Below are 25,404 nucleotides of genomic sequence, written 5' to 3'. Positions count from 1 at the left end.
TGCCTAGGCAATATAGAATAGTGGGAGAGAAAAGTGGTTCTAAGAAAATATTTGCAGGCAATAAAGGAGAGAAAAATATAGGGCTTAATGAGTTTCCATCCCACCTTTCATTTTTTATTTCAAACACATTAAAGTACACCAAACTTAGTGTCATGGATATGCTATATATTACATATTATTTCCAAACGATCATTTATGAAATGGGAAAATTTCTCCCAATTGGGACAGGTGAGTGAGTGAGTCTAACAGGAAATCATCAACAACCTGACTGTTCTGTGATGTCTTCCTCGAGGAGGTCCAGGAACCAGCTCGGAGTCTTCCAATCTCTAGCTGCACAAGTCCCTGCGCGCACTGGGGAAGACAAGAAAAGAACAGGTGAGAAACAGTAGCACCTGTGTCCTAAATTATTATGGTAGTGCCTCCACTAATCTCTGCAGCCAAGATTATAAATGGCTGATGAAGGCCACAGGTAGAAAGGAAATTCAGTTATCAAAAAAAATCACGTAAGGTCACAAAAATTGATCAACTCAACGCTACTCATCTCACGATTTCCTGACTTCTTCAAACATGTTAAAAAGATTATATTTCAATTCACCTCCTTTCTCTTTCTTTTTCCTTCTGATGAAAGCATTTGTGAACAGTGAAATGATGAAGAAAAAGCGGTGAAAAAGAGGAAGGGAAAAAATCAAACACAGAGATAACGACGGGTAATCTGATAGAAGTCCTCTCTTGAGTAATGACTGATAGTTAACTATTTTAGAAAATCAGGATTTTAAAAGAAACAGAATTCATTTATTTTGTAAAAGCTCCTACAACAACTATTATTTGTGAAACAGAATAAGATACACCTGGTGAGAGCTGAATGGCCATTTACAAGGATTTTTATTCACCAGTTTCTTCCAAGGCAGGTAGGGTCCATGCGGCAGAAACAGTCAGTTGGAAGGGAACCTTGAGCCCCAGTTACTCTACAGCCTCAGTGAGAAACAGCTTGAGAGACAGAAAAACTCCTCAAGCATAGTGCTGGTATCTGGGCATGCCACTCTACTTTGTCAGGACTTCATTGTGAGACGGAGGATTTGGTCTTCAGCATCTTTAATATTCTTTCAAGCAATAAAAGCTGAATTTGATGAATTCATGATAATATAGCCCAAGAGGAAAAAGGATACATTTTGTGACTCCAGGAGAACCTATCCTATCAAATGGTTTTAGAGGACAACTGCAGGTACTTGGAGTTCTCAAAAGTATGAAAAACTAGCTTAAATCCCCAAACAAGGTTCCCTTCAATCCTGTTAGTCAAAACGATAGCTTTCTTTAGGAGCTATTCCTAATTGGTCAAAATAATCAGAGATTAGGTCTCTAGTAAAAAACTAGCATCAATGCATTTTATAAAATTCAACACTTTTATAAAAAAGCTAAATTAGAACCACTCCCACTGGACTTGAGTTATACCAGCCAGGCAGAAATCAGCTACGGACTCACCTTGAGGATAGTAGCCACCGTCTCCTGAGAAGCACTTCTCATGTCCTCCCCATTCACAGATAAGATTTGATCTCCCTGAATTAATCTCCCATCAAGGTCTGCGGCTCCACCTTTCACGATGTCAGAAATAAACACTCCACTTCCATTTCTGTGAATACCATAAAGCAGAATAATGGCACAACCCAATATTTCTATGCTAAACCTGAGATTACAGATATTCTTCCCAAATGATAAGCCTCACAGTGCTCACCCTTTAAATAGCTTATATATATTTATGTTGCCTATTGCATTACTCACTTTCACTGGCCCAAGGGCATAATTTCTGCAAGAGGATAACTTTAGTGAAATGAAATGGAAATTCACTTTAAAAAACAGCTAAGTACTGTTAGACACATTATTTCTTTAGCAATTAGCTCAATTATTATCATCTCATCTGTTTCTAGTCTCTTTCTCACTCTTCCTCTCCTTTCCTGCCTTTATTACTTTAAGGTTTTAATTATATTTATTTAATGAATAAATAAGTGTATGTCTCAAAATTCAAGAGGTTATAAAGGGGTGACCTTGAAAATTTCCCCTCTCGTCTCTGTTCCCTGTCCCCAAATTCCCTTCTCAGAAATAACCAGTGTTTCGCATTTCTTTATTATCTCCATGAGGCATTCTGTGTGCATGTGCGTGCTCAGTCACTCAGCTGTGTTCAACTCTCTGTGACCCCATGGACTACAGCCCACCAGGCTCCTCTGTCCATGGCATTTCCCAGGTAAGAATACTAGAAGGGGCTGTCATTTTCTACTCCAGGGGATCTTCCTGAACACAGGGATTGAACCCATGTCTCCGGCATTGGAAGATGGATTCTTACCACTGAGCCATCTGGGAAGACCAATGTTCTGTAGATACATAAGCAATGCACGTGTGTACAGTACATGTGTGTGTAAATGGATATAAAAGAACATATAGTCTTTTTGTTTCCCTCCAGCTCTGTTTCTTTTAACTTTCTTTCACTTAACACACTTTGGCAATTGGTCTTTATTACCACTTGGAGCTTACCCAGTGTTTTGAGGAACTATTACTATTCATTCAGTTCAGTTCAGTTTAGTTCAGTCGCTCAGTCGTGTCCGACTCTTTGCCACCCCATGAATCGCAGCACGCCAGGCCTCCCTGTCCATCACCAACTCCTGGAGTTCACCCAGACTCATGTCCATCGAGTCCGTGATGCCATCCAGCCATCTCATCCTCTGTCACCCCCTTCTCCTCCTGACCCCAATCCCTCCCACCATCAGAGTCTTTTCCAATGAGTCAACTCTTCGCATGAGGTGGCCAGAGTACTGGAGTTTCAGCTTCAGCATCACTCCTTCCAAAGAAATCCCAGGGCTGATCTCCTTCAGAATGGACTGGTTCGATCTCCTTGCAGTCCAAGGGACTCTCAAGAGTCTTCTCCAACACCACAGTTCAAAAGCATCAATTCTTCGGTGCTCAGCTTTCTTCACAGTCCAACTCTCACATCCATACATGACCACTGGAAAACCATAGCCTTGACTAGATGGACCTTTGTTGGCAATGTAACGTCTCTGCTTTTGAATATGCTATCTAGGTTGGTCATAACTTTTCCTCCAAGGAGTAAGCGTCTTTTAATTTCATGGCTGCAATCACCATCTGCAGTGATTTTGGAGCCCCCCAAAATAAAGTCTGACACTGTTTCCACTGTTTCCCATCTATTTCCCATGAAGTGATGGGACCAGATGCCATGATCTTCATTTTCTGAATGTTGAGCTTTAAGCCAACTTTTCCCCTCTCCTCTTTCACTTTCATCAAGAGGCTTTTTAGTTCCTCTTCACTTTCTGCCATAAGGGTGATGTCATCTGCATATCTGAGCTTATTGATATTTCTCCTGGCAATCTTGATTCCAGCTTGTGCTTCTTCCAGCCCAGCATTTCTCATGATGTACTCTGCATATAAGTTAAATAAGCAGGGTGACAATATACAGCCTTGACGGACTCCTTTTCCTATTTGGAACCAGTCTGTTGTTCCATGTCCATTTCTAACTATTGCTTCCTGACCTGCATTCATTTATTAGTAAACTGTTGATAGAAAATAGGTTATTTACTTCTCTAGCTACTGTAAGCAATGTGCAGTGAATAACATATCTACAAGCCTGTATTAAGGGTAAATTCCTAGTTGTGGAATTGCTAGGCAAAGAATTTTGAGAGCTTATATATCTGATCTACAATAAAACCTTTTGTGCTAAGAATGTAAATGTTCCTTACAAACTCAATCTAAAGTGGCTTATGTTGTATGAAGATTATTTCATCAATCCACTATGAGACAATAAATAAAAAACCATTACTCTGAAAGGACTCTCTCCAGGCACATGTGTGACTACAACAAGAGAGCAAGCTTCAACATGGGCTCTGCCAGTTATTCTGCACCCACAGGTGTCCTGAGCATGCTTATAAATATGAGTCTCAGCTCTTTTGTTTTGTAATACATTTCCAAAGTGATGGTTTTATGGTGCAGAAAGAAAACATAAGATCGTGAGTACACAGTACATGGCACAAAACCAATGCTCAAAAATGGTAGCTAATATCCTAATAATAGACCAGACCATTTGGAATAAAGCACTAGGCTAGTCAACAGAGGTCAGTGGGGGTACATGACACAATATATAAAACCAACTCCGATTCTTCCTAAGAATATGGTTGATACCATTTAAGGCTATATTGGGGCATCACATGAAAATCCTGCAGCCCTGCTGGGATACATACACTCTAGATATCTAAAGTCAGTAAACTGTGGAAGCTGGAACTACAGTTTCAAGGTCTTACTGATTTCTCTAGTCTACTAATACTGTTCTGAAATAATTACTGCAATTCCTATCACATGGGTAAGGAGCACAGATTTCAAAAGAGTAGCCTGGTCACCAGGATCTACCTATATTTTTGGTGCAAGCTATTATTTGCAGGATATCTTTCTTAATAGAAGACTATTGTCATGAAGAATCAATGTCTCTTGACCATGTCAACTCTGCTAGTTTCAGTAACTCCTCAACTGGTTTAACAGAGTATGAAACTAACATGGCACTCCATGGTAGAGCAATTTTCCTAACCCAACACTGTATATGTAAATCTCTTTCTTGATACCAGCTGTTTCTTAGGTATGGTTGCTTTAATCAACCCCTGCCAGCCTTAGATCTAAGTGACTCCAAGTAAAAAGAATCTTGTTGACTCTGTTTTTACTCTTTAAGAGGAAAAACGTCGGAACAGTCTGGGTTGATTTGGGTTAGCTCAGAGGGTAAAGTGTCTGCCTGCAATGCGGGAGACCTGGGTTCAATCCCTGGGTCGGGAAGATCCTGTGGAGAAGGAAATGGCAACATGCTCCAGTACTCTTGCGGAGAATCCCATGGATGGAGGAGCCTGGTAGGCTGCAGTCCATGAGGTTGCAAAAAGTCGAACACAATTGAGTGATTTCACTTCAGTTCACTTCACTTTATCTTTATATGACATGTTTTTTGGCTAAGGTCTTTCTTAGTAACATGACCTATCTCATTCAAATAGTCATAAAAATGTTAATTTTAGAAATCACATCATTAGTTTATACATGGCTTTCTCTTTCAGTCTTTATCGGCTTTAGTCCCTAGAACTCTGAAGGAACAAGGCTGATCAATCCTGACTCTGACACCACTTCCTTACCGTTTTCCAACGATGCTCAAACCCAGTCCTCGACCAGCCTTCTTCTGTAGATCCACGGGGAAGATCTCCAAGTTCTCCTCATCCCGGTAGTGCGCTTCATCTCTGTACACCACCAGTCGCACCTTCTGGGGGGTCTGCCTCAGAGCTGTGATGGCTTCCTCATGGCTGGCGCTCCGCAGGTCAGTCCCATTAACCTAGAACAACAGGCATCTGAGACGGGGATGCAATGGCAGAGACCTCTCTGCCTTCAGCAGCTCCTTGACCCAATCGGTGAAAAGCCTCCAGAAATTTCCAGCCAGTCCCAAAGCACACAGGGAGTGCCCACTAGCAGTCATAGCTGCTTCAAGTACAATGGACGTGGCCCTTCCACCCCCCTGCCCAAGTAACTACAGAGGGTAGGTTAGTCACATGGGAATGCAATTTTAGGTAGCTGTGAACTTTACTATGGACTCAACACGAGACAGCAGGGACTACTTGGCTCATTCAACTGAGGTCAAAGGGGAAATAAATATTAGTGTTTGATCAGCATTTTTTGGACTCAGTTTGCTAATTGAATTTGACATCCTCACTCTTAATTGCTAACATCATGACTACTTCAGAACAGGCCAGGAGGAAATGAGGGGCTGGTATTTCTGACATGGTCAAACACTTTCTGAAGTCCACTGATTTGAATCTGGATCTAAGTGAGTATAGACAGGGCCATGCATTAGACAGCAAATATACTGGAAACAGCACTGAGTGGAACTGAGGCCTTGCTTCCAGTCGGTCATGTGAATCTGGGCAAGTTATGTAACCTCTGTGAAGCTCCGTTTCCCTTGTCTGTTCAATGGAAAGCATAGCCAACTTATTTTTCACTTAACAAATGGTTGTGTTGTTGTTGTTTAGTTGCTAAGTTGTGTCCAACTCTTTAGCAGCCCCATGGACTGTTCTGTTCATGGGGCTGAACAGAACACCAGGCTCTTCTGTCCATGGGATTTTCCAGGCAAGAATACTGCAGTGGGTTGCCATTTCTGTTCCCAGAAGATCTTCCTGATCCAGAGACTGAAATTAAATTAGCCCTTTATAAGCATTTACACGAACTCTCTGATACTATTACCATTTTACAGATGAGGAAACTGAGGCATGCAGAGGTTAAGTGACTTGAGCAAAGTTACACAGCTAGGACATGGAGGGGCCATAATATGAAACCAGACTATCTTTCCAGTCATAGTCTCTATACCATGCTGCCTCATCTCACTCTTAGACTTTCCCCAGCCACAGAGAAAGTCTAGTATGGATATTGCTAAGTCAATTTGACACATGGGCCAAATTGATGGACACAGTAACCCAGACTCAGAAGAAGGGAGTCATAGGTCCCCTCTTCAAGGTCATAGTTAGGAAAAGAGCCTAACCAAGGAAAGGATAGGCCCAGGCCATGGGCTAGTTTCTCTCAAGATGTTGGTCTCAGTCTGTGTGGCTTGGGCATGTCCCATCTATCTCTGGACAGCCATTCCTTCCTCTATACAATGAGGGGCTGGGCTAAGGCTTTTCCACTCCTAACATTCCAAAGACTCACTACTTGTGCTTAAAGAGCGAGTACATAGATGGGAGAAAAGAGGAATGAGCCCTTCCTGGAGAAAGTGACTTTTGAGTGATTATTTAAAGTTGATGCTCTGAGTCAAGAAGATATTTAAAGGCCTAATTTTCAAGCTGCTTTTTCTTTTCTGATATATCTTGGTGGGTTTGTGAATCACTTAGATTAACAACACCCAGAATAATAATAGTTAAGCGTAGGTTTTAGGTATAGATGGAATTTGCTTTGAGTGCTGATTTCAACTTACTATATGAAACCTTAAAGAGATAACTCAAGTCTGCCTTCCATGAATTAGAGGAGATAATAACAACAATCATTATAGTATCTATATACTTTGCTGTGAGGATTGAATGAAATAAACCCTGTAGTACGTTTGGCACAGGACTTGGCACGTGGTTGACAGAAAATAGAAACATATTTTACAAGGAGCTGAAGTAACTACAGTCAGGGCTGGTGCTCAGTGACAGCATTCGCTGTTACTTGAGGGCCATGATCGCACTTCCTTTGTTTACGAGGTAAACCCACAGACAAAGGGGAAAACAATGTCTCCAGAAAATGTGGTCTGAGCTGATTATTTTCCTGTATTCCAATAGATGGCACACAAGACCACTTCTGCTACTCAACTGAAAAATAGTTACCTCCATGGATTGAAGGTGAATTCTCTAAGCTTCTAAAATACCCTTTGAAAGGCCTTAACAATTATGCTTTTAATTAAAAGCACTGTCATTAAACTCTAATATTACAAAAGCAATTCACTCTAAATACCAGCATCAAGATGTCTGTTCAAATTCAAGTGATCTGTTGCAAGTTCAAAGTTTTCATTTTCTCATCTGTGAATCGAGTTGCTGCTGTTCAGTTGCTCAGTCCGGTCTGACACTCTGTGATGTCATGGACTGTACCCCGCCAGGCTCCTCAATCCTTGGGATTTCCCAGGCAAGAATGCTGGAGTGGAATCCCATGAACACTAGAGTGGGTTGTCATTTCCTTCTCCAGGAGATCTTCCTGATCCAGGAATCAAACTCATGTCTCCAGCATTGGCTGGCAAATTCTTTACCACTGAGACACCACTAAATGCACCAATAATTGTAAGAGAAACATTGCTGAGTGGTTAGAATATGGTGCAGTGATGTATTAAGTGCCTTATATAAGCCCCAGATGCATTATTTAGAATATTGATTGTAAAGGATGAGGAGTGGTAACAGCAGGGCTTCTTGTTTGAGAAGGATTATAGGAAGCCCCAGCTGTCAATGGGGGTCTATCATGTCCCTGGGGGAGGAAAGGCATGTGGGGAAATGGGTGAGTTGCTGCTTTAGAAGGAAAGAATAACCAAACTAGGGCAGCAGCTCCTCATTATTTTATTCCACAGGGAAAACCAGGTATTAGCTCTCTATTCTCTCTTCCCCCACTTGCACAAAAATAGAAGAGGATAATGGGAATAGAGGAAGGGTAAGAGGAGGGACTGACCCTTAAAAAAAGAACCAGAAAGAAAACAGCCCATGTTAATCATAGAATCATAAATCTTGCCAGGCTATTATTTCACTATTTATTTGTAAGCAAAATCTGGCTTATCCTAATTTAACATAAAACAATAGTATAAAACCATGGAAGGCCAACTGAACTATCAGGGGTTGAGCTACCAGTTGGTAAAGAATCTGGCTGCAATGCAGGAGACCCTGGTTCGATTCCTAGGTTTGGAAGATCCCCTGGAGAAGGGAAAGGCTACCCACTCCAGTATTCTTGGGCTTCCATTATGGCTCAGCTGGTATAAATCGCCCACAATGCGGGAGACCTGGGTTTGATCCTACCGTTGGGAAGATCCCCTGGAGAAGGGAAAGGCTACCTACTCCAGTATTCTGGCCTGGAGAATTCCATGGACTGCATAGGCTATGCTGTTGCAAAGAGTCGGACACGACTGAGCAACTTTCACTTTCACTTTTCATGAAGGCCAGGCTGCACCATGCAGAGAACTCTCAAGAGCAGAAAGGCCATTGTTCAGAAATGTATTACCAAAGTTTGCCTGTCTTCTTCTTGAGGCAACCTCCAGACCCCAGGCTGATTAGGCCTCATTATGGCTCCATATACAGCAACCACAATTAGAACAAGCTCAAATGTGGAGTCTACAGCTACTTAGGAAGGAAACGTGTTCCCTGACCAAACTGAGAGGTACATTTCTTAGCTAAACACACAATATACTTTTGTGACAAGATCCTGCCTGGTGTAAGAGAAGAACCTGTCTGGCTATCTTTAATGAGAAGTGTAGACCATCCATCCACGCTGGGTAATATAATTCGGCCAGATGCCAGGAAATGGTTTAGTTGACCTTTCAAATTCTCCTTGCACTTAAAACACATTTGCTTTCTTCATGCTACTCTGTCCTGAGTGTTCACTTGTACATGAATATATTTTATGAAAGAGAATGGCTACAGCTGAGGGTCTATTCAAAATGAGCAGATAAACTAAAAATTTTTTCTTTTATTGAGGTATAACTCACATACATACATATTTAAAATGTACATATTTAAAATATACAATTTATACTGTAAATTTATACCTGTGCAACCACTGCCACAATAAAGCAATGCACATATTAGATTTAACTCCACATGACTATTACAGAAAAATTTGGGGCTTACAAATCATGTTAAGTATCAAGGCCTGTATGTATCTGTACTCTTTTGAATATTCAATCTATTCCTCTATAAAGCCAACCATGATAGTACCAGTTAATTAGAAAATCTACAGAGGGGGAAAAAAAAACCTCTCAAAACTCCTGACCACCAAAAAATGGTGCTATATGCTAAAGCAGTCACGCCAATTCCCAAAGAGGCTACATTTATTTTTCTAACCTCATACACTTGCACCTTAATGAATGCACTGGGAATATGTCCTAATCCAATGATGAAGCACAGTAAAGGCCTGCAGAGAAACCCTATAACTTGCCCTGAATTTAATATGCAGTCAGCCTGGTCTCTCTTTTAACTCCTTCTTGCCTGTGTTTTCTACCCTTAATTATATCTCTGGTTTCATCTTGGGAGGCAGACTTGAACCACCAAGGGGAAAAATAAAATTCTATGATGTCATTCATAATGTGCTATATTAAAGTTGCAAAGCAAAAATGCACATATCCACCATAAAATGTTAACTATTCAATTAAATTCATCCAATGAAAGAAAGAAATGTTGCCTAAAAGTTTCACACCATTGAAAAAGCTCTTTAGTTTCACCTACCAGAATGCCTGGCATTAACTTTCCATTCATCCATTCCCTAGTTTAGACATTGCCAGCCTCAGCTCTTTTTAAAAGGCTTTAACACCTTTGCTAAATGAGAGTCCTTTAAAAAGAGGCAAGTTAAGCATTTCAATTTTTAATAAGTACCATATACCACCTAAAGGGAGAGGATTCTACATTTTCATCAGCTAGGAAACAAAGGTGCCAGGGCAGGGACCTCCGTTTGATGCAAATACTTACTAGGAATAAGAAAATTATATTAATACTTAAAGCTGCCATAAAGTTTTTTAAAATACTAGATGTGCATGTTTATGTGTACATCTATATGTATATGTTTTTAGAAGGGAATTTAGTAAGGTATAGTAGGGAAGCAAAAAAAAATCAAATTGTGAAGTTATAGTTTCATCTGATTATAGAATGTTTAGTTGTACTTTCCCCTTTAATTTAAAAAAAAAAGTTTTCACAGACAGATTTAGATTGATAACCTGTCATGATTCTACTGACAGTTATTTGATAGACATCAAAAAAAGAAACAAAGAATAAAGTATATGTTTTGTCACACTGAGAAAGAGATAAGTGAGGATATAATTGAGTAGGGGCGCCCTAGGTGTCTCGGTGGTAAAGAACCTGCCTGTCAGTACAGGAGACATGGCTTCAATCCCTGAGTCGGGAAGATCCTCTGGAGAAGGAAATGGCAACTTGCCTGGGAAATCCTATGGACAGAGGAGCCTGGTGGGCTACAGTCCATGGGGTCACAAAAGAGTCAGATACAACTTGGTGACTACAACAAAATAATTAAGTAGAAGACTGAATTGGTACACAGACTGTGGATCAAGGTCACTAAATTAGGACCCATACTTGCTGGTATAAACCAGAATGCATAATCACATACCTCTAATATCTGGTCACCAGCCCAAAGCCTTCCATCTCGGGCTGCTGCCCCTTCTTCATAGACTTCATGTATAACTATAGCATCCTATAAAAAAACAAATGCTTATTAATTTTTAACAACCAGAAATGTTTCCTTAAGCCAACAATGAGACTATAGGCAGCAACTCATAATTTGCTATTTGCTAATAAAGCCATTTTTATTTGACTTAAACAAAATACACATTTATGGTATATTCAGAGGTATAATTAATTTTTCCTAAGTTTATTATTTCATTCTTTTAGGACTGGTTTTGCCTAACATTTCAAGTTAAACTTCCCCCATGTGCTTTACTGTCAACTCTGCACTGCTGCTGCTGTGTATAAACTTGACGTGAACTATGTGTCATTCTTATTTACTGTTTATGGTATATTTTGAAACATGGTTTCAGGTATTTATTGGTATTCAAGGATTTGACATAAATGTGTGGCCTGATGAAGGGGGTCTGTCTGGCCTCATTACTTGGGCAGTGAAAGACAAGAACTTAGTGGAATGAACTAGCCCTGGAGGGCAGAGCATGGGGTGGGGGAAAGGGCATTCACAGATCTATGTGTAAAATAGATGTGGGCTCAAATCCTGACTCTTGGGCATCGTGAAATCTTGGGCAAATTAACTCCTGAACTCAAGATTCTGAGCCACAGAATCAGGACAATTAGTTAAGATAGGTAAGGCTTGGTTGAGGAAAGTGTCTCATGGTTAATAAATGAAAAAAATTTTTTCTTTGAATTAATAACCTTAAATTTTTTATCATCATAAATATAACATATGCAAAATACCAATATAAAGGACTCAAGCAAAACTGCAGGGTGTGGTGAACTAGAAAGGGACTGCCTTCTGCACCTGGCCCTCAGTCCAGCTCCCCAGAAACAACCACCATCAACTATCTCAGTTTCCTAAGGATCCTTCCAGATGAATTTGTACCTATGTATCACATTCTAGGCTGGAAAATCCCATGGACAGAGGAGCCTGGTGGGCTACAGTCCATAGGCCTCGCTAAGAGTCAGACATGACTGAGCTGATTGAGCACCCAACCATATATATGTTTTGGTAAAACTATTTAAAAAATAGTCAACTGCTATGTTCATACAGTTTTTCCCCCTCTCCCCCATCATATTGATCAAGAAGTCAAGCTTTGAAATTCCTTGCCTTGGGGATTTTTGTGGTGTTTCAGTTTCGGAAAACTGAATATACCAGAAGTCACTAGTTCTTTCCGCTGCTTATAAAACTGCAATGAAGGGCACTGAGAAGACGATGGCAAAGCAGGTGCTAGGTGTGCTGGCAGACCGCTGCAAGAGGGAAAGCACTTTCTTGTGTGTGCTTCTCTGGGTGCCTTTGTTTTTGTTGGGGGTACAGCTGTTTTACAATGCTTTACTATTTCTGCTGTTCAACAAAGTAAATCAGCTGTGTGTATACACATATTCCCTCCCTCTGGGGTCTCCTTCCCCGCCATCCCACCCATCTAGGTCACCACAGAGCATGAAGCTGAACCCCCTGCACCATACAGCAGGTGCCTACCAGCCATCTGTTTTTTGTTTTTTTTTTTAGTTTTTTATTTTTTAAATTTTAAAATCTTTAATTCTTACATGCGTTCCCAAACATGAATCCCCCTCCCACCTCCCTCCCCATTTGCATATGGTAGTGTATGCATGCTAATGCTACTCTCCCAAGTTACCCCACCCCCTCCTCTCACCCCCATACCCACATGCCCATTCTCTATGTCTACATCTCTATTCCTGCCATATGAATAGGTTCATCTGAAAGAGACGGGCATACCAGACCACCTGACCTGCCTCTTGAGAAACCTGTATGCAGGTCAGCAAGCAACAGATAGAACTGGACATGGAACAACAGACTGGTTCTAAATAGGAAAAGGAGTAGGTCAAGGCTGTATATTGTCACCCTGCTTATTTAACTTATATGCAGAGTACATCATGAGAAATGCTGGGCTGGAAGAAGTACAAGCTGGAATCAAGATTACCTGGAGAAATATCAATAACCTCAGATAGGGAGATGATACCACCCTTATGGCAGAAAGTGAAGAACTAAAGAGCCTATTGATGAAACTGAAAGCGCAGAGTGAAAAAGTTGGCTTAAAACTCAACATTCAGAAGACGAAGATCATGGCATCCAGTCCCATCACTTCATGGGAAATAGATGGGGAAACAGTGGAAACAGTGTCAGACTTTATTTTTCTGGGCTCCAAAATCACTGCAGATGGTGACTGAAGCCATGAATTTAAAAGACACTTACTCCTTGGAAGGAAAGTTATGACCAGCCTAGATAGCATATTCAAAAGCAGAGATATTACTTTGTCAACAAAGATCCATCTAGTCAAAGGTATGGTTTTTCCAGTGGTCACGTGTGGATGTGAGAGTTGGACTGTGAAGAAAGCTGAGTGCCAAAGAATTGATGCTTTCGAACTGTGGTGTTGAAGAAGACTCTTGAGAGTCCCTTGGACTGCAAGGAGATCCAACCAGTCCATCCTAAAGGAGATCAGTCCTGGGTGTTCATTGGAAGGACTGATGCTAAAGCTGAAACTCCAATACTTTGGCCACCTGATGCAAAGAGCAGACTCATTTGAAAAGACCCTGACGCTGGGAAAGATTGAGGGCAGGAGAAGAAGGGGACAACAGAGGATGGATGAGATGGTTGGATGGCATCACCGACTCAATGGACATGGTTTGGGTGGACTCCAGGAGTTGGTGATGGACAGGGAGGCCTGGCGTTCATGGGGTTGCAAAGAGTTGGACATGACTGAGCAACTGAACTGAAGTGTATCATTTTTCTAGATTCCACATAAATATTTGCAAATGATGCAACTGAGAAGGGATTCATCTCCAAAATCTACTAACAGCTCATGCAGCTCAATAACAAAAAAACCCAAACAATCCAATCAAAAAATGAGCAGAAGACCTAAAGAGATATTTCTCCAAAGAAGACATATAGACGGCCAAGAGGCACATGAAAAGATGCTAAATATCATTAATTATTAGAGAAATACAGAAAAACGCTTTTGAATGGAGACTAGAAACGGAGATTTGTGTGTCCCCTTAGAACTGAGGAATTGAGCCCCACGCTGCCCAGTGTCCTCCCATTCTCTGCCACACCCACCACACACAAGTTGCAAGAACCTGCACACAATGGTCAAGGGCACCGGACTCTAGGTGTAATGGATCCCACCTTGAAAGAAGCCCTGAGTCCCAAGCATCAGGGCCTGGAAGTGGCAGGACTTCTGAAGAGATCAGCAGGCTAGGGCAGGCATGGCTTGGTGATTACCAGGGTGAACTGATGACAGTGACCAAGGGTCCCCAGTGTCGGGGTTGCTCTGTGACAGAACCAGAACCCTGACAGCTAATGGGCCTCCAAAAGGACTGACAATGATACTGTTTCAGTCCAGAAGTATAGAGACTCAGAATTAGAATTAAATTGACTTGAAGTAAATGAATGAAATATTTCTTACAAAATATGTAAGATAAGAAAAACCTCCAAATGGACGGCAAAGAGATCAAACCAGTCAATCGTAAAGGAAATCAAACCTGAGTATTCATTGGAAAGACTGATGCTGAAGCTGATGCTCCAATACTTCAGCCACCTGATACAAAGAGCCAGCTCACTGGAAAAGATCCTGAGGCTGGAAAAGATTGAGGCAGGAGGAGAAGTGGACAATAAAGGATAAGATGGTTAGATGGCATCATTGACTCAATGGACATGAGTTTGAGCAAGCTCGGGGAGATGGTGGACAGGAAAGCCTTGTGTGCTGCACTCCACGGGGTGGCAAAGAGTCCGACATGACTTAGTTACTGAATAAGGATGAAACTTGATTTTCAAAAAAAAAATAATAAAACAAAAGTGAGTTTCCTATACAAATGCTGGAGAAGCAGTAAAAGAAAACCAGAGAACTTGAACCAGATGACCAATCTAGATTCCAAATATCTTTCTAATATTAAAGGCTTTCATTTTATCACCACACAGTTCTGAAAACATTTTTTATTATTATAACAGTTAGAGAGGCAGCGCCAAAGAGCCAGGAAAGGTTCCTTGCTCCAGACAATTTATGTTTCAAACTCTGCACCAGCAAGACTTTAGACCAATCTTTGTTTTAATTCTGACTTATGAAATTTCCAGACCCAGGGAGCATTTATACTGCCAAGAGTTTCTTTCTCTGCACTGTTTCAGAGGAACAATTTTGAGGAAATTTGCTAGGTCAGTGGCTTCAGGCCATCCCAACAACACTGCCAAGATAACACTAAGGGGCCATTTCCATGAAGGCAGAAACTAATGCAGGGTCCTAGTTATACCCTGTATAATGCTGGTTTTCAAAGCTTGATGGCCAAACACCCCTTTTTCACTGGATTTGGGAGAATCAGACTGAATTCATGCTACCCATGGCTTTTATAGAGCTGAATTTTCAGTATAAACTCCTTTGATCTTGGAACATTACAAAAGCCAAATGGGAAATTTCTCTTTGTTCATACTCAGAAAGAAGAAAAAGACCTACTGGAGCTTTTATACAGTAAAAGTAGCCTGAATCCAAAACTCTGAGATACTTTCTGAGTGCTCAATGAACTGTCACATATGAAACAAATATACTGTTAATAGGCTCAAATAAGTGCTAAAATTACTTTTAAGGATCTGTTTTTGGTCCATGAGTCTTTCTGGATTGAAAACTCTCTTCCTTTCTATCAATTTGACTACTGCTGAGGTTTTAAATTCATCAGTGAAAACACAAGAAAATGTGAGATACTCTGACCTGATGATAGAAAAAGGTCACATTTCTTACCATTTGCCCTTGTGTACCCCAAGTGCTCTATGAAGCTGTGGTTCTCAATAGTTGTTTTAACTGGGGGTGATAGAGGTGAGAGGTAGAGATTACCAGCTCATTTACAAATGTGGGCTAGTGAATTGGAAAAGAAAAAAACAAGGATTTCTTTTTCAAAACTTATACAGTTCATAGTACAGAACAGAATAGTAAAATAGATATTGGTTTGGGATATTTTAGGCATCTATTTGACAAGGCTATATTAAAATTTTACCTATTGCTTTAAAAACAGTATGATTAGATGAAATAGTGGCTCATTGATGAAAGATTGACCTTTATTATGTCAAATGAAAATTTGGAGTTGATTATACTGCTTGGAGAAGGCAATGACTACCCACTCCAGTACTCTTGCCTGGAAAATCCCATGGACGGAGAAGCTTGGTAGGCTGCAGTCCATGGGGTCGCTAGGAATCAGACACGACTGAGCAACTTCACTTTCACTTTTCACTTTCATGCATTGGAGAAGGAAATGGTGATCCACTCCCGTGTTCTTGCCTGGAGAATCCCAGGGATGGGGGAGCCTGGTGGGCTGCCGTCTCTGGGGTTGCAGAGTCGGACATGACTGAAGCGACTTAGCAGCAGCAGCAGCAGCAGCATACACATGATTCTTAATCTGCTCATTGTATTCTCCTAATTTTAATGCTCTTGAGCTATTCAAGCAAGACTGTTCGTTGGCACAGTTCTGAGTGCCTTCTCCCCCACCAGCTGTACACCTCCCCCCACTTCCTATCTTTGCGTATTTAAATAACATTCCATGTCATCTATACTAAAGAACTTTGGACATCAATGTTATGTTTAACTTATGTACTCATCTAAACACTTACCCACGATGTTGTGATTATGGCTGGTAAGTGACATTCTTCAGACCTAATTCATTTAGAATATGTTGAGAAAAAAAAAATCTAGGAGCAGCAATAACTGAAAAAAATTGAACTCATGAGCTTTTGTCAGAGAATTGGCTCCACACATTTTATATATTTACCAAGAGGAAGCTGACAACTTGTTATATCCTGAACTTGTTGCAGTGAAGATTTTGGTTGTGCAGAGTCCAAAGGCAAGTTGTACAGAATGGCAGATTCACATCATGCTCAGGTAGGCATCAGTCCCTTCCCAGAAGTAATTTGTTCCTCACCTGGACTAAGTCACCTGATACCTGCCATTGTTTTATCTGATTCACTGTCTGCTTCCTGACTCAGCAGTCAGGGTCACATCTACCAGCACCAATGACTTCTTTTAAATTGTATTGTTTGTTTATTTTTTGTTATTGAGCTCTCTGTGTTCTTCATATATATATATATATATATATATATATATATATATATAATTGGAGTATAACTGCTTTCTACTGTTGTGTTAGTTTACATTGTACAGAGAAGTGAATCACTATATGTACACATATATCCCCTCCCTCTTAGACCTCCCTACCACCTAAGCAACCTATTAATCATTTCCCCGTGGGTGGGTTGCTGGCTTTTGCTGAAAGAAGCTGTAGAGACAAATGATTATGAGCTAGGCCTCTGGAGTCAAACTTAGTCCAAATCCTGGTCCTACTACTTCTGGCCATAGGAAAACTGTTAACCTCTCAGCTTTCTCATTGTATATGATTTAAACAATATTACCTATACATAAAGCTTCATGTACAATGCCAGCACACAGTAAGGAAGTGGTAACATCTCACTTATGTAACATCTGTACCAAAGAAGCCACACACTTTCCATTTGTGCCATTTAGTCCTCATAACAACTAAGCAAGTTCAGTATTATTAGTCTCGGGTACAGTTAGGGAAAAGCAGGCTCAGAAGGGTCAGACCTGACCAGGTCTTTGCAGCTTCTAAGGAGGAAAGGTGAAATTGCAATTTGGGATGACTATTTAACACCAAAACCTGTGTTCCTACCACTATTGCAAGCTTCTCATCTGCTTTAAATATTTTATTTTGTATTTGTCTAAAAACGAACTTGGGATTTTCCAGATGGCATCAATTTTGTTGAAATACCTGTCTCCTTCCTTCCTTCATCTTTTTAGTCCTCTTTCTGTGTACCTGTATCATTCATTGAACCATTTTTTCTTTTCTTTTTTTTTTTTTCCTCATTAAACTTTTTTTAATGGGTCTCAAATTCTGTGAAAGATTTTTGGTCAAGTTGTTTTCATTAAAAAGTACTGATTTTAAAAACTAATAACTTAAACTGACACACACAAAACATATGGTCCACAAAAACATTCTCCTTTCCTTCTGAAGGTTTTACGATGCATTGTTATCATTAACCAGTCTTTTACTATTAAACTTAAATGGCCAATTGAGACAAACAGTTCTGAGACCGTTCTTCCACCACTGATTAAGACTGGGGTGGCAGGTATTGGGGATAATATTCATTTAGCCTTCTGAGCTTTCTGGGCAGACTTGGTGACCTTGCCAGCTCCAGCTGCCTTCTTGTCCACTGCTTTGATGACACCCACAGCAACTGTCTGTCTCGTGTCACGCACAGCAAAACGGCCCAGGGGAGAATAATCAGAAAAGCTCTCGACACACATAGGCTTGCCAGGAACCATATCAACGATGGCAGCGTCACCAGATTTCAAGAATTTAGGGCCATCTTCCAGCTTTTTCCCAGAACGACGATCAATCTTCTCCTTCAGCTCAGCAAACTTGCAAGCAATGTGAGCTGTGTGACAATCCAGCACAGGTGCATATCCAGCACTGATTTGGCCTGGATGGTTCAAAATAATCACCTGAGCTGTGAAGCCAGCAGCTTCCATGGGTGGATCATTTTTGCTGTCACCAGCCACACTGCCACGACGGACATCTTTGACAGACACGTTCTTGACATTGAAGTCCACATTGTCCCCAGGAAGGGCTTCACTCAATGCTTCATGGTGCATTTCTACAGACTTCACCTCAGTTGTTACATTGACTGGAGCAAAGGTGACCACCATGCCAAGTTTGAGAACACCTGTCTCCACACGACCCACAGGGACAGTACCAATACCACCAATTTTATAGACGTCCTGGAGAGGCAAACGCAAGGGTTTGTCAGTTGGGCGAGTTGGTGGCAGGATGCAATCCAGAGCTTCAAGCAGGGTGGTTCCACTGGCATTGCCGTCCTTACGGGTGACTTTCCATCCCTTGAACCATGGCATATTAGCACTTGGCTCCAGCATGTTGTCACCATTCCAGCCAGAAATTGGCACAAATGCTACTGTGTCAGGGTTGTAGCCAATTTTCTTAATGTAGGTGCTGACTTCTTAACAATTTCCTCGTATCTCTTCTGGCTATAGGGTGGCTCAGTAGAATCCATTTTGTTAACGCCAACAATTAGTTGTTTCACACCCAGGGTGTAAGCCAGAAGGGCATGCTCACGGGTCTGCCCGTTCTTGGAGATACCGGCTTCAAATTCACCAACACCAGCAGCAACAATCAGGACAGCACAGTCAGCCTGGGATGTGCCTGTAATCATGTTTTTGATGAAGTCTCTGTGTCCTGGGGCATCAATGATGGTAACATAGTACTTGCTGGTCTCAAATTTCCACAGGGAGATATCAATGGTAATACCATGCTCACGTTCAGCTTTCAGTTTGTCCAAGACCCAGGCATATTTGAAGGAGCCCTTTCCCATCTCGGCAGCCTCCTTCTTGAACTTTTCAATTGTTCTCTTGTCAATCCCGCCACATTTGTAGATCAGATGGCCAGTCGTGGTAGACTTCCCTGAATCTACGTGCCCAATGACAACGATGTTGATGTGGGTCTTCTCCTTTCCCATTTTGGCTTAGGTTTAATGGTGGTTTTCACAACACCTGTGTCCTGGTGGCAAACCCGTTGTGAAAAAGCCATTTTTTCTATTGGAGTAGAAATTACTATTTCTATATAATGTATCACATTATATACAATGATAAATCAATGTTTAAAATAAAAAGGGTTCAATCCAAGACAACAGATTAATTTCTCCTAACCAATGGCAGACTTGAGAATCATTTATACATAACCAAGATTGATATATATATATATATATATATATATATATATATATAAACTAATTTCCTCTTGGTAGTTGTGTGACTTTCATTGGGAAATAGGAATTTAAGTAAGATGGCCTGTTTACTTACTGCCTGAGATAAGACCAATAGTTTACCCTGGATACTCTAAATTACTCATTTGACTTGCCAACTCTAGAGCCAGAGAATTTGAAAGAGTGAGTTGGGAGAGCCTCTCAAATAATGGGTTTCCTCCAAACAGAAGGGAAAGGCAAGATTTCAGAGACATTGGAAAATCTTCTGCATAAAAACTTCTCTCTCTGAGACATGTCTAACTTGAAAAAAAAAAAAAAACAAACCCTTTATTCCACAATTAGGGATAACATTAAAAAAAACAGACAGCCAGAAAGAAAGAGCTGGTGAGGGGATTCATCACATTGTTTAAGGAACCACTGTCTAATGTCTCCATTCCTAAAAGAACAGTATTTATTTATTTTAAAATATAAAGAAAATTCGTACATGGTGTTAGACCCAAAATAATATACACTGAGAAGTTTCTCTCCAGCATCTGTACTTCACTCAATTTCCCTAACCAGAAACATACAGTAATAAGTTTCCTGTATATTTGTAGTTATTCTATATATTTATATTTGGAAAGTACCAATAGCACAAGATGCTTGAAGCTTGTACCCTCTTTAAGCTCCCTCCCTTGTTTCATGAAATTCTACTAGAGCCACCCAAGAGCCACCTCTTCTTTGAAACTTTCCCTGGCTCTCTTGCCTAGTTAAGTGGATCAACCTGTCTGGTGGTCACTACTACATCTTAGTATTATTGAAATTATGGTATTGTGATGGCTTGTTCATAGACCTAGGTCCTGTACTGCCTCCTACCCTCAGTGGAACCCTTCCAGATGGGAAGTGTTACCAACTTCTCTCTATATCCTGGTGCTGAGCCCCGAGTAAGCCTTCAATAAACGTTTGCTAAATGATTATCAAGAAGTTAGTTGTAGATAGAAAAAGGCATCAAAATGACCCAGAAAGATGAGGCTGGCAGGGTTAGCATGTCATAATCTTACTCTAACCCAAACAAGTTTCTGATGGTAAAAGTGATACACAACCAAAATATCCATCACAAATGGATATTAAATCCATCTGAATTTCCAGAAGATTTACTTCAGCTTAGAAAGCAATTTTACAAAGCCAAGTATGGGGGACTTAATTATCACAGAGCCCCACAAAAATCACAAACACCTCCAGGGGGATTTAAACTGAATTGCTGGAAAAGAATTTCACAGCACGCAGTAACATATTCTTGAATAGAGTCAGAGTCATCAGACATTTCAGCCCATCAATCACCATTTTCTTTACTGTGCAAGCTGCCAACAAGTAGATAAAGTAACTCATAAACACACCAGTCATTCTAGCAAAAGAAAATTTTACTGTTGTCACAATAGGCCTATAACACTTAAAGAAGCCATGTGTTAGAAAAATTAAGGATCTCCTGTGAACTGAAGCACCTTCGTACGGGTGAACTATTTCCATAGAATGACATTTTACAGTTTTCATTTCTAGATATTCAGTGGATTATTTTAACAAGCATTTTAGGATGAAACTTTGATAAAGATTTGTATAACAGATATTACTATTAGGTTGGCCAAAAAGTTCATTCAGTTTTAAGTAATAATAAGACACATTTTCCATTTTTACCAAGGACTTTATTGAACAACATATTCACTGAACCAATTGGTCAACTCAATATAAAGAACTGTATATAATATGGCTTAATTTTACTGCTTGAAGGCACATGCTACTTAATTTTGATCACTCTGGAATTAAACTTTGTCATACTCATAAAAGTCCCTATATCCACTCCTAAGGGACATTTTAACTACAGGAAAGTTTCATATTAAACTTCACATTTAGGTGGAAAATATATTTACCAATAATCCATAAAAATGTTATATCCTTCTTTCCTGCTTTATGGGAAAAAAAAATCCCTCCTAATAAGAAAGATCTATGAAGACTAAAATAATAATTTTAAATGTTATATATAAAATGGGCATTTTTGTTCCTTTGGCAGAAGTGATGGTTTATATCTGCAGCCTTAGAGGATTAATGCTCCTTTTAAACATCATTTAATAAAGTTCCCCTCTATGGCTGTCAAAATTCAGAAATCATACAGACATGTCTTCTATACTGTAGACCACCTTCTCAGCAGGAAAGTCAAATCAATGGGTAATAAAAGGTGCAAACCAAAACTACATTAAACTCTATATTGCAAAACACATGTAGAAGTATTAAGTTACTAATTTGTGATGTCTATGGCCATTACAGAGTTCAAAAAGAAAGTGTGGGTTGAAACTGCTAAAGTATATCTCACTTTGAGCAAAGTCGATAGGCTCCAAACTGTATTAATATAAATACAGGGAGGAATGCTTAAGAACATGATTCTTTTCTATTATAAATCCTTTGTGAACATATCCTTTAAAAACCAAGCTTTCCTATTATATTTCAATTAGAATGTGATTTGAGCTTTGATGTAAAGAGAGGTTAAAAAAAAAAAAAAGCAGTAGAGTATGGAAGAAGGACCCGGAAATAAAATGAGTCAAATTTTCTGACAGCTCTTGCAGTAGCCAATTCTGCAAGAACCACTTTGTTCATGACACATCATTATCACTAAAGCACAGAGCTGAGCTACATGACTTTTAAAGTCATTCCAGCTCTAAAACTTTAGACCTTGATGAATCCAGCAAAGCAGAGAAAGTCTTTGTTTTACACTGATGCTTAGGCTTTGCCTAGGAATAAGAACTCCTTCTAACTAATAGACCAGAAGAATCCCAAATCTTATAGGCTAAGAGAGATCAGAAAGATGGGAGCTGGATCACAGTGTATTAGTTATCTATTGCTGCAAAACATAATGGCTTAAAATGAAAGCTAACCATTTGTCTGTTCATAATTCTGTAGGGTGAAGCTTAGGGCTGGGCTCAGCTGGGCAGTTCTGCTCTATCCTGTGTTAGTTGGGCTCTCCTGTGAGTTTGCAGTTAGGTTGGCTGGGGCTTCAGCTGGGATGGCTGGGTCACTCTTCCTCCAAGTGCTGTCTCCGTATGGTATGTCTTTCTCCTGGAAGCCAGTCCAGGCTTGTTCTCATGGTGGCAGTATTTTAAGAGGACAAGAGCTTTAGCAGCAAAGCCTCTCAATACCACCTGGAAGCCACAAAATGCCACTTTCACTACTATTGGCCAAAGCAAGTCAATGGGTCAGCTCAAATTCAATCTGTAAAGAGCTGCACAAATTTTCTGGTCAATTTTATCTACTATAGACTTATCAAGTTGACCAGAGGACTCTTCCAGCCTGTAAACAATGAAAGTGAAGTTGCTCAGCCGTGTGCTACTCTTTGTGATCCCATGGACTATATATAGCCTACCAGGCTCCTCTGTCCATGGAATTTTCCAGGCAGGAGTACTGGAGTGGGTTGCCATTTCCTTCTCCAAGGGATCCTCCCAACTCGGGGATTGAACCCAGGTCTTCTGCATTGCAGGCAGACAGACACTTTACCCTCTGAGCCACCAGGCAGCAACATATGGTGGAGTGGTCTTGGCTATGGCCATAAAAACCTGTGTTCAAGATGTATAGAATGGACTTTTGGACTTTGAGGGAGAGGGAGAGGGTGGGATGATTTGGGAGAATGGCATTGAAACATGTATACTATCACGTAAGAAATGGAGTGCCAGTCTATGTTCAATACAGGATACAGGATGCTTGGGGCTGGTGCATGGGGATGATCCACAGAGATGATATGGGGTGGGAGGTGGGAGGGGGATTCAGGTTTGGGAGCTTGTATACACCCGTGGTGGATTCATGTCAATGTATGGCAAAACCAATACAGTATTGTAAAGTAAAATAAAGTAAAAATTAAAAAAAACAACAACAAACCTGTGTTCAGATTTTAGCTCTGCCACTTATCATAACTTTGTGGTATTTCTATTAAGGTAGTTAACCTTTCTGGACCAGTGTTTTTATCTCTGTAAAATAGAACTCAAATCCTACCTGCTAGAGTTTGAGGATGAAATAAGATTATACAGGTACCTGAGGTCACCAAGTGTTGAACACAACTTAGCGACTTGAACAATAATGTCAAACAAAGTGTAAGCCAAATAGATGTTAAATAACTGCTAATGAGGGCTCCCAGTGCATATATATATAAGATTTAAGAGGCACATCTGGTATATGAAGGACAAAAATACATATATGTCAGGGTGGTCAAAATTCATGACTCTAAGGGTGAATGACACCAGTCTTCGCCCATTTTTTTAATTTCTAATTTTTCTGTTATATTGGTAATCCTAGAAGATAACTGATTGCTTCTTTTCCAAGAAAGATTATGCAACAAGGATATTTTAGGTTATTTTTACTCAAGTTATGGACTGTTCAGGGCTAAGTTCAATGGACCATCCAAATGCCAATAAGATATAAAGCAGATTACAAGAGTCCTGTTCCTAAATATTTTTATTTTTCTATTTCAATCAAGTTGAAACATATTTTGTATGGATTCCTTATTTGCAAATTCCCCTACTTCCCCAAATACATGCTCTAGGTGCACTTGTGGTAATTTGTGGATATAAGCAGAGTGGTGAAAAATTTTAGTTGCTAGATTCATTTGTTCACAGCTGAGGTATAACAAGGCAACATTATGCTTTCTTGTTTTAGCTCTCAGACCGGAAACAAGCTTCCTTAAAATAGTCTTTTTTAGTGCCATGTGTTTTGCATTTTTGTGCTGTTATGGGCCTGACCAAGAAAATACATGTGTTAGACAACCTTCATTCAGTTATGAGTTATAGAGCTGTTTGCCATTCAATGTTAATGAATCAACAATATGTAGTGAATAAAGTATCTTTGATCAGAAACACACATAAAACAAAGTTATATATTTCTCATCTGTTAAAAATGCTGTGACCAGAGGTTGGAGGAGGAAACTAACCATGTCTTTCCTCTAGAAGTAATGGTTTAGTATTCATTAATTCAGGGTTTGCTGCGTCTTTATACACCATAATTACCATGAATAATAAGAACTGACTGTACTTCCTCCTTTTCCCTGGTGATACTTTACTACATCAAAACTGAGAAGCCTAACGTGAAACCTGATGGAAGTAGAAAGGCGGACAAACGCTATCTATAACAGAGATGGCAGGACTCATGTGGACAAAGGCGGTCCTCTGCTGTTCTCACTACACTGAGGCAGTGGGTTGTAATCCAAGGTTGGTTGGAAGAATTAATGCACTTTTCTTATGCTGTGGCACGTATTATTATGCTTATACTCAGCGTGTTTTGTGGATCTATATTTTTTGAACCAATGACAAAGGTAAAATGCAAAGATGATTCAAAACAAGTTGAAAAGTAACTAATCTTCCCCACTTTCAATAGACCAAGAATTTTTCCCTTGCTTTGATGCAAAAAGCATTTGACATGACCTCACTGATTCATAAGAAGCAAAAAGTTAGGAGGTTACTTTCAATATCTCATAAGGACATGCAGGACCCAAGGCAGAATATGGTCAATAATTGTCATAGTTCCTTTAAGACAATTTTTTTTTCATTTTACTGAACAATTTTATAATTTGGCAAACATTTAATATACTGCTTTCCCACCATGGATACAATAAGATAATTATTTACGAAGAAGTATAGTATTTGTCAAATTGATGCAGCTTTGCTTGCCAACTTCAAAGAGTGA

General features: G+C 40.0%; 1 protein-coding gene and 1 pseudogene across 15 annotated transcripts in view; both read right to left on the bottom strand.

Annotated features, from left to right (window-relative positions):
• Positions 1-25,404, bottom strand: part of PATJ (PATJ crumbs cell polarity complex component) — a 390,464-nt gene that overhangs the window by 43,946 nt on the left and 321,114 nt on the right. For all 15 annotated transcript variants that reach the window (XM_060410212.1, XM_060410237.1, XM_060410189.1 and 12 more), the window contains 4 exons: positions 10,855-10,938; positions 5,163-5,356; positions 1,480-1,627; positions 265-351 (listed from right to left, as the gene is read on the bottom strand). In XM_060410212.1, coding sequence (XP_060266195.1) covers positions 265-351; positions 1,480-1,627; positions 5,163-5,356; positions 10,855-10,938 — 513 coding nt within the window. The remainder of the gene's footprint in view (positions 1-264; positions 352-1,479; positions 1,628-5,162; positions 5,357-10,854; positions 10,939-25,404) is intronic.
• Positions 17,910-19,533, bottom strand: LOC101106471 (elongation factor 1-alpha 1-like; annotated as a pseudogene).

The sequence above is a fragment of the Ovis aries genome, chromosome 1 (genome assembly GCF_016772045.2).
Source record: "Ovis aries strain OAR_USU_Benz2616 breed Rambouillet chromosome 1, ARS-UI_Ramb_v3.0, whole genome shotgun sequence".
Lineage (NCBI taxonomy): Eukaryota > Metazoa > Chordata > Mammalia > Artiodactyla > Bovidae > Ovis > Ovis aries.
This window is presented reverse-complemented; position numbering and strand designations above follow the sequence as displayed.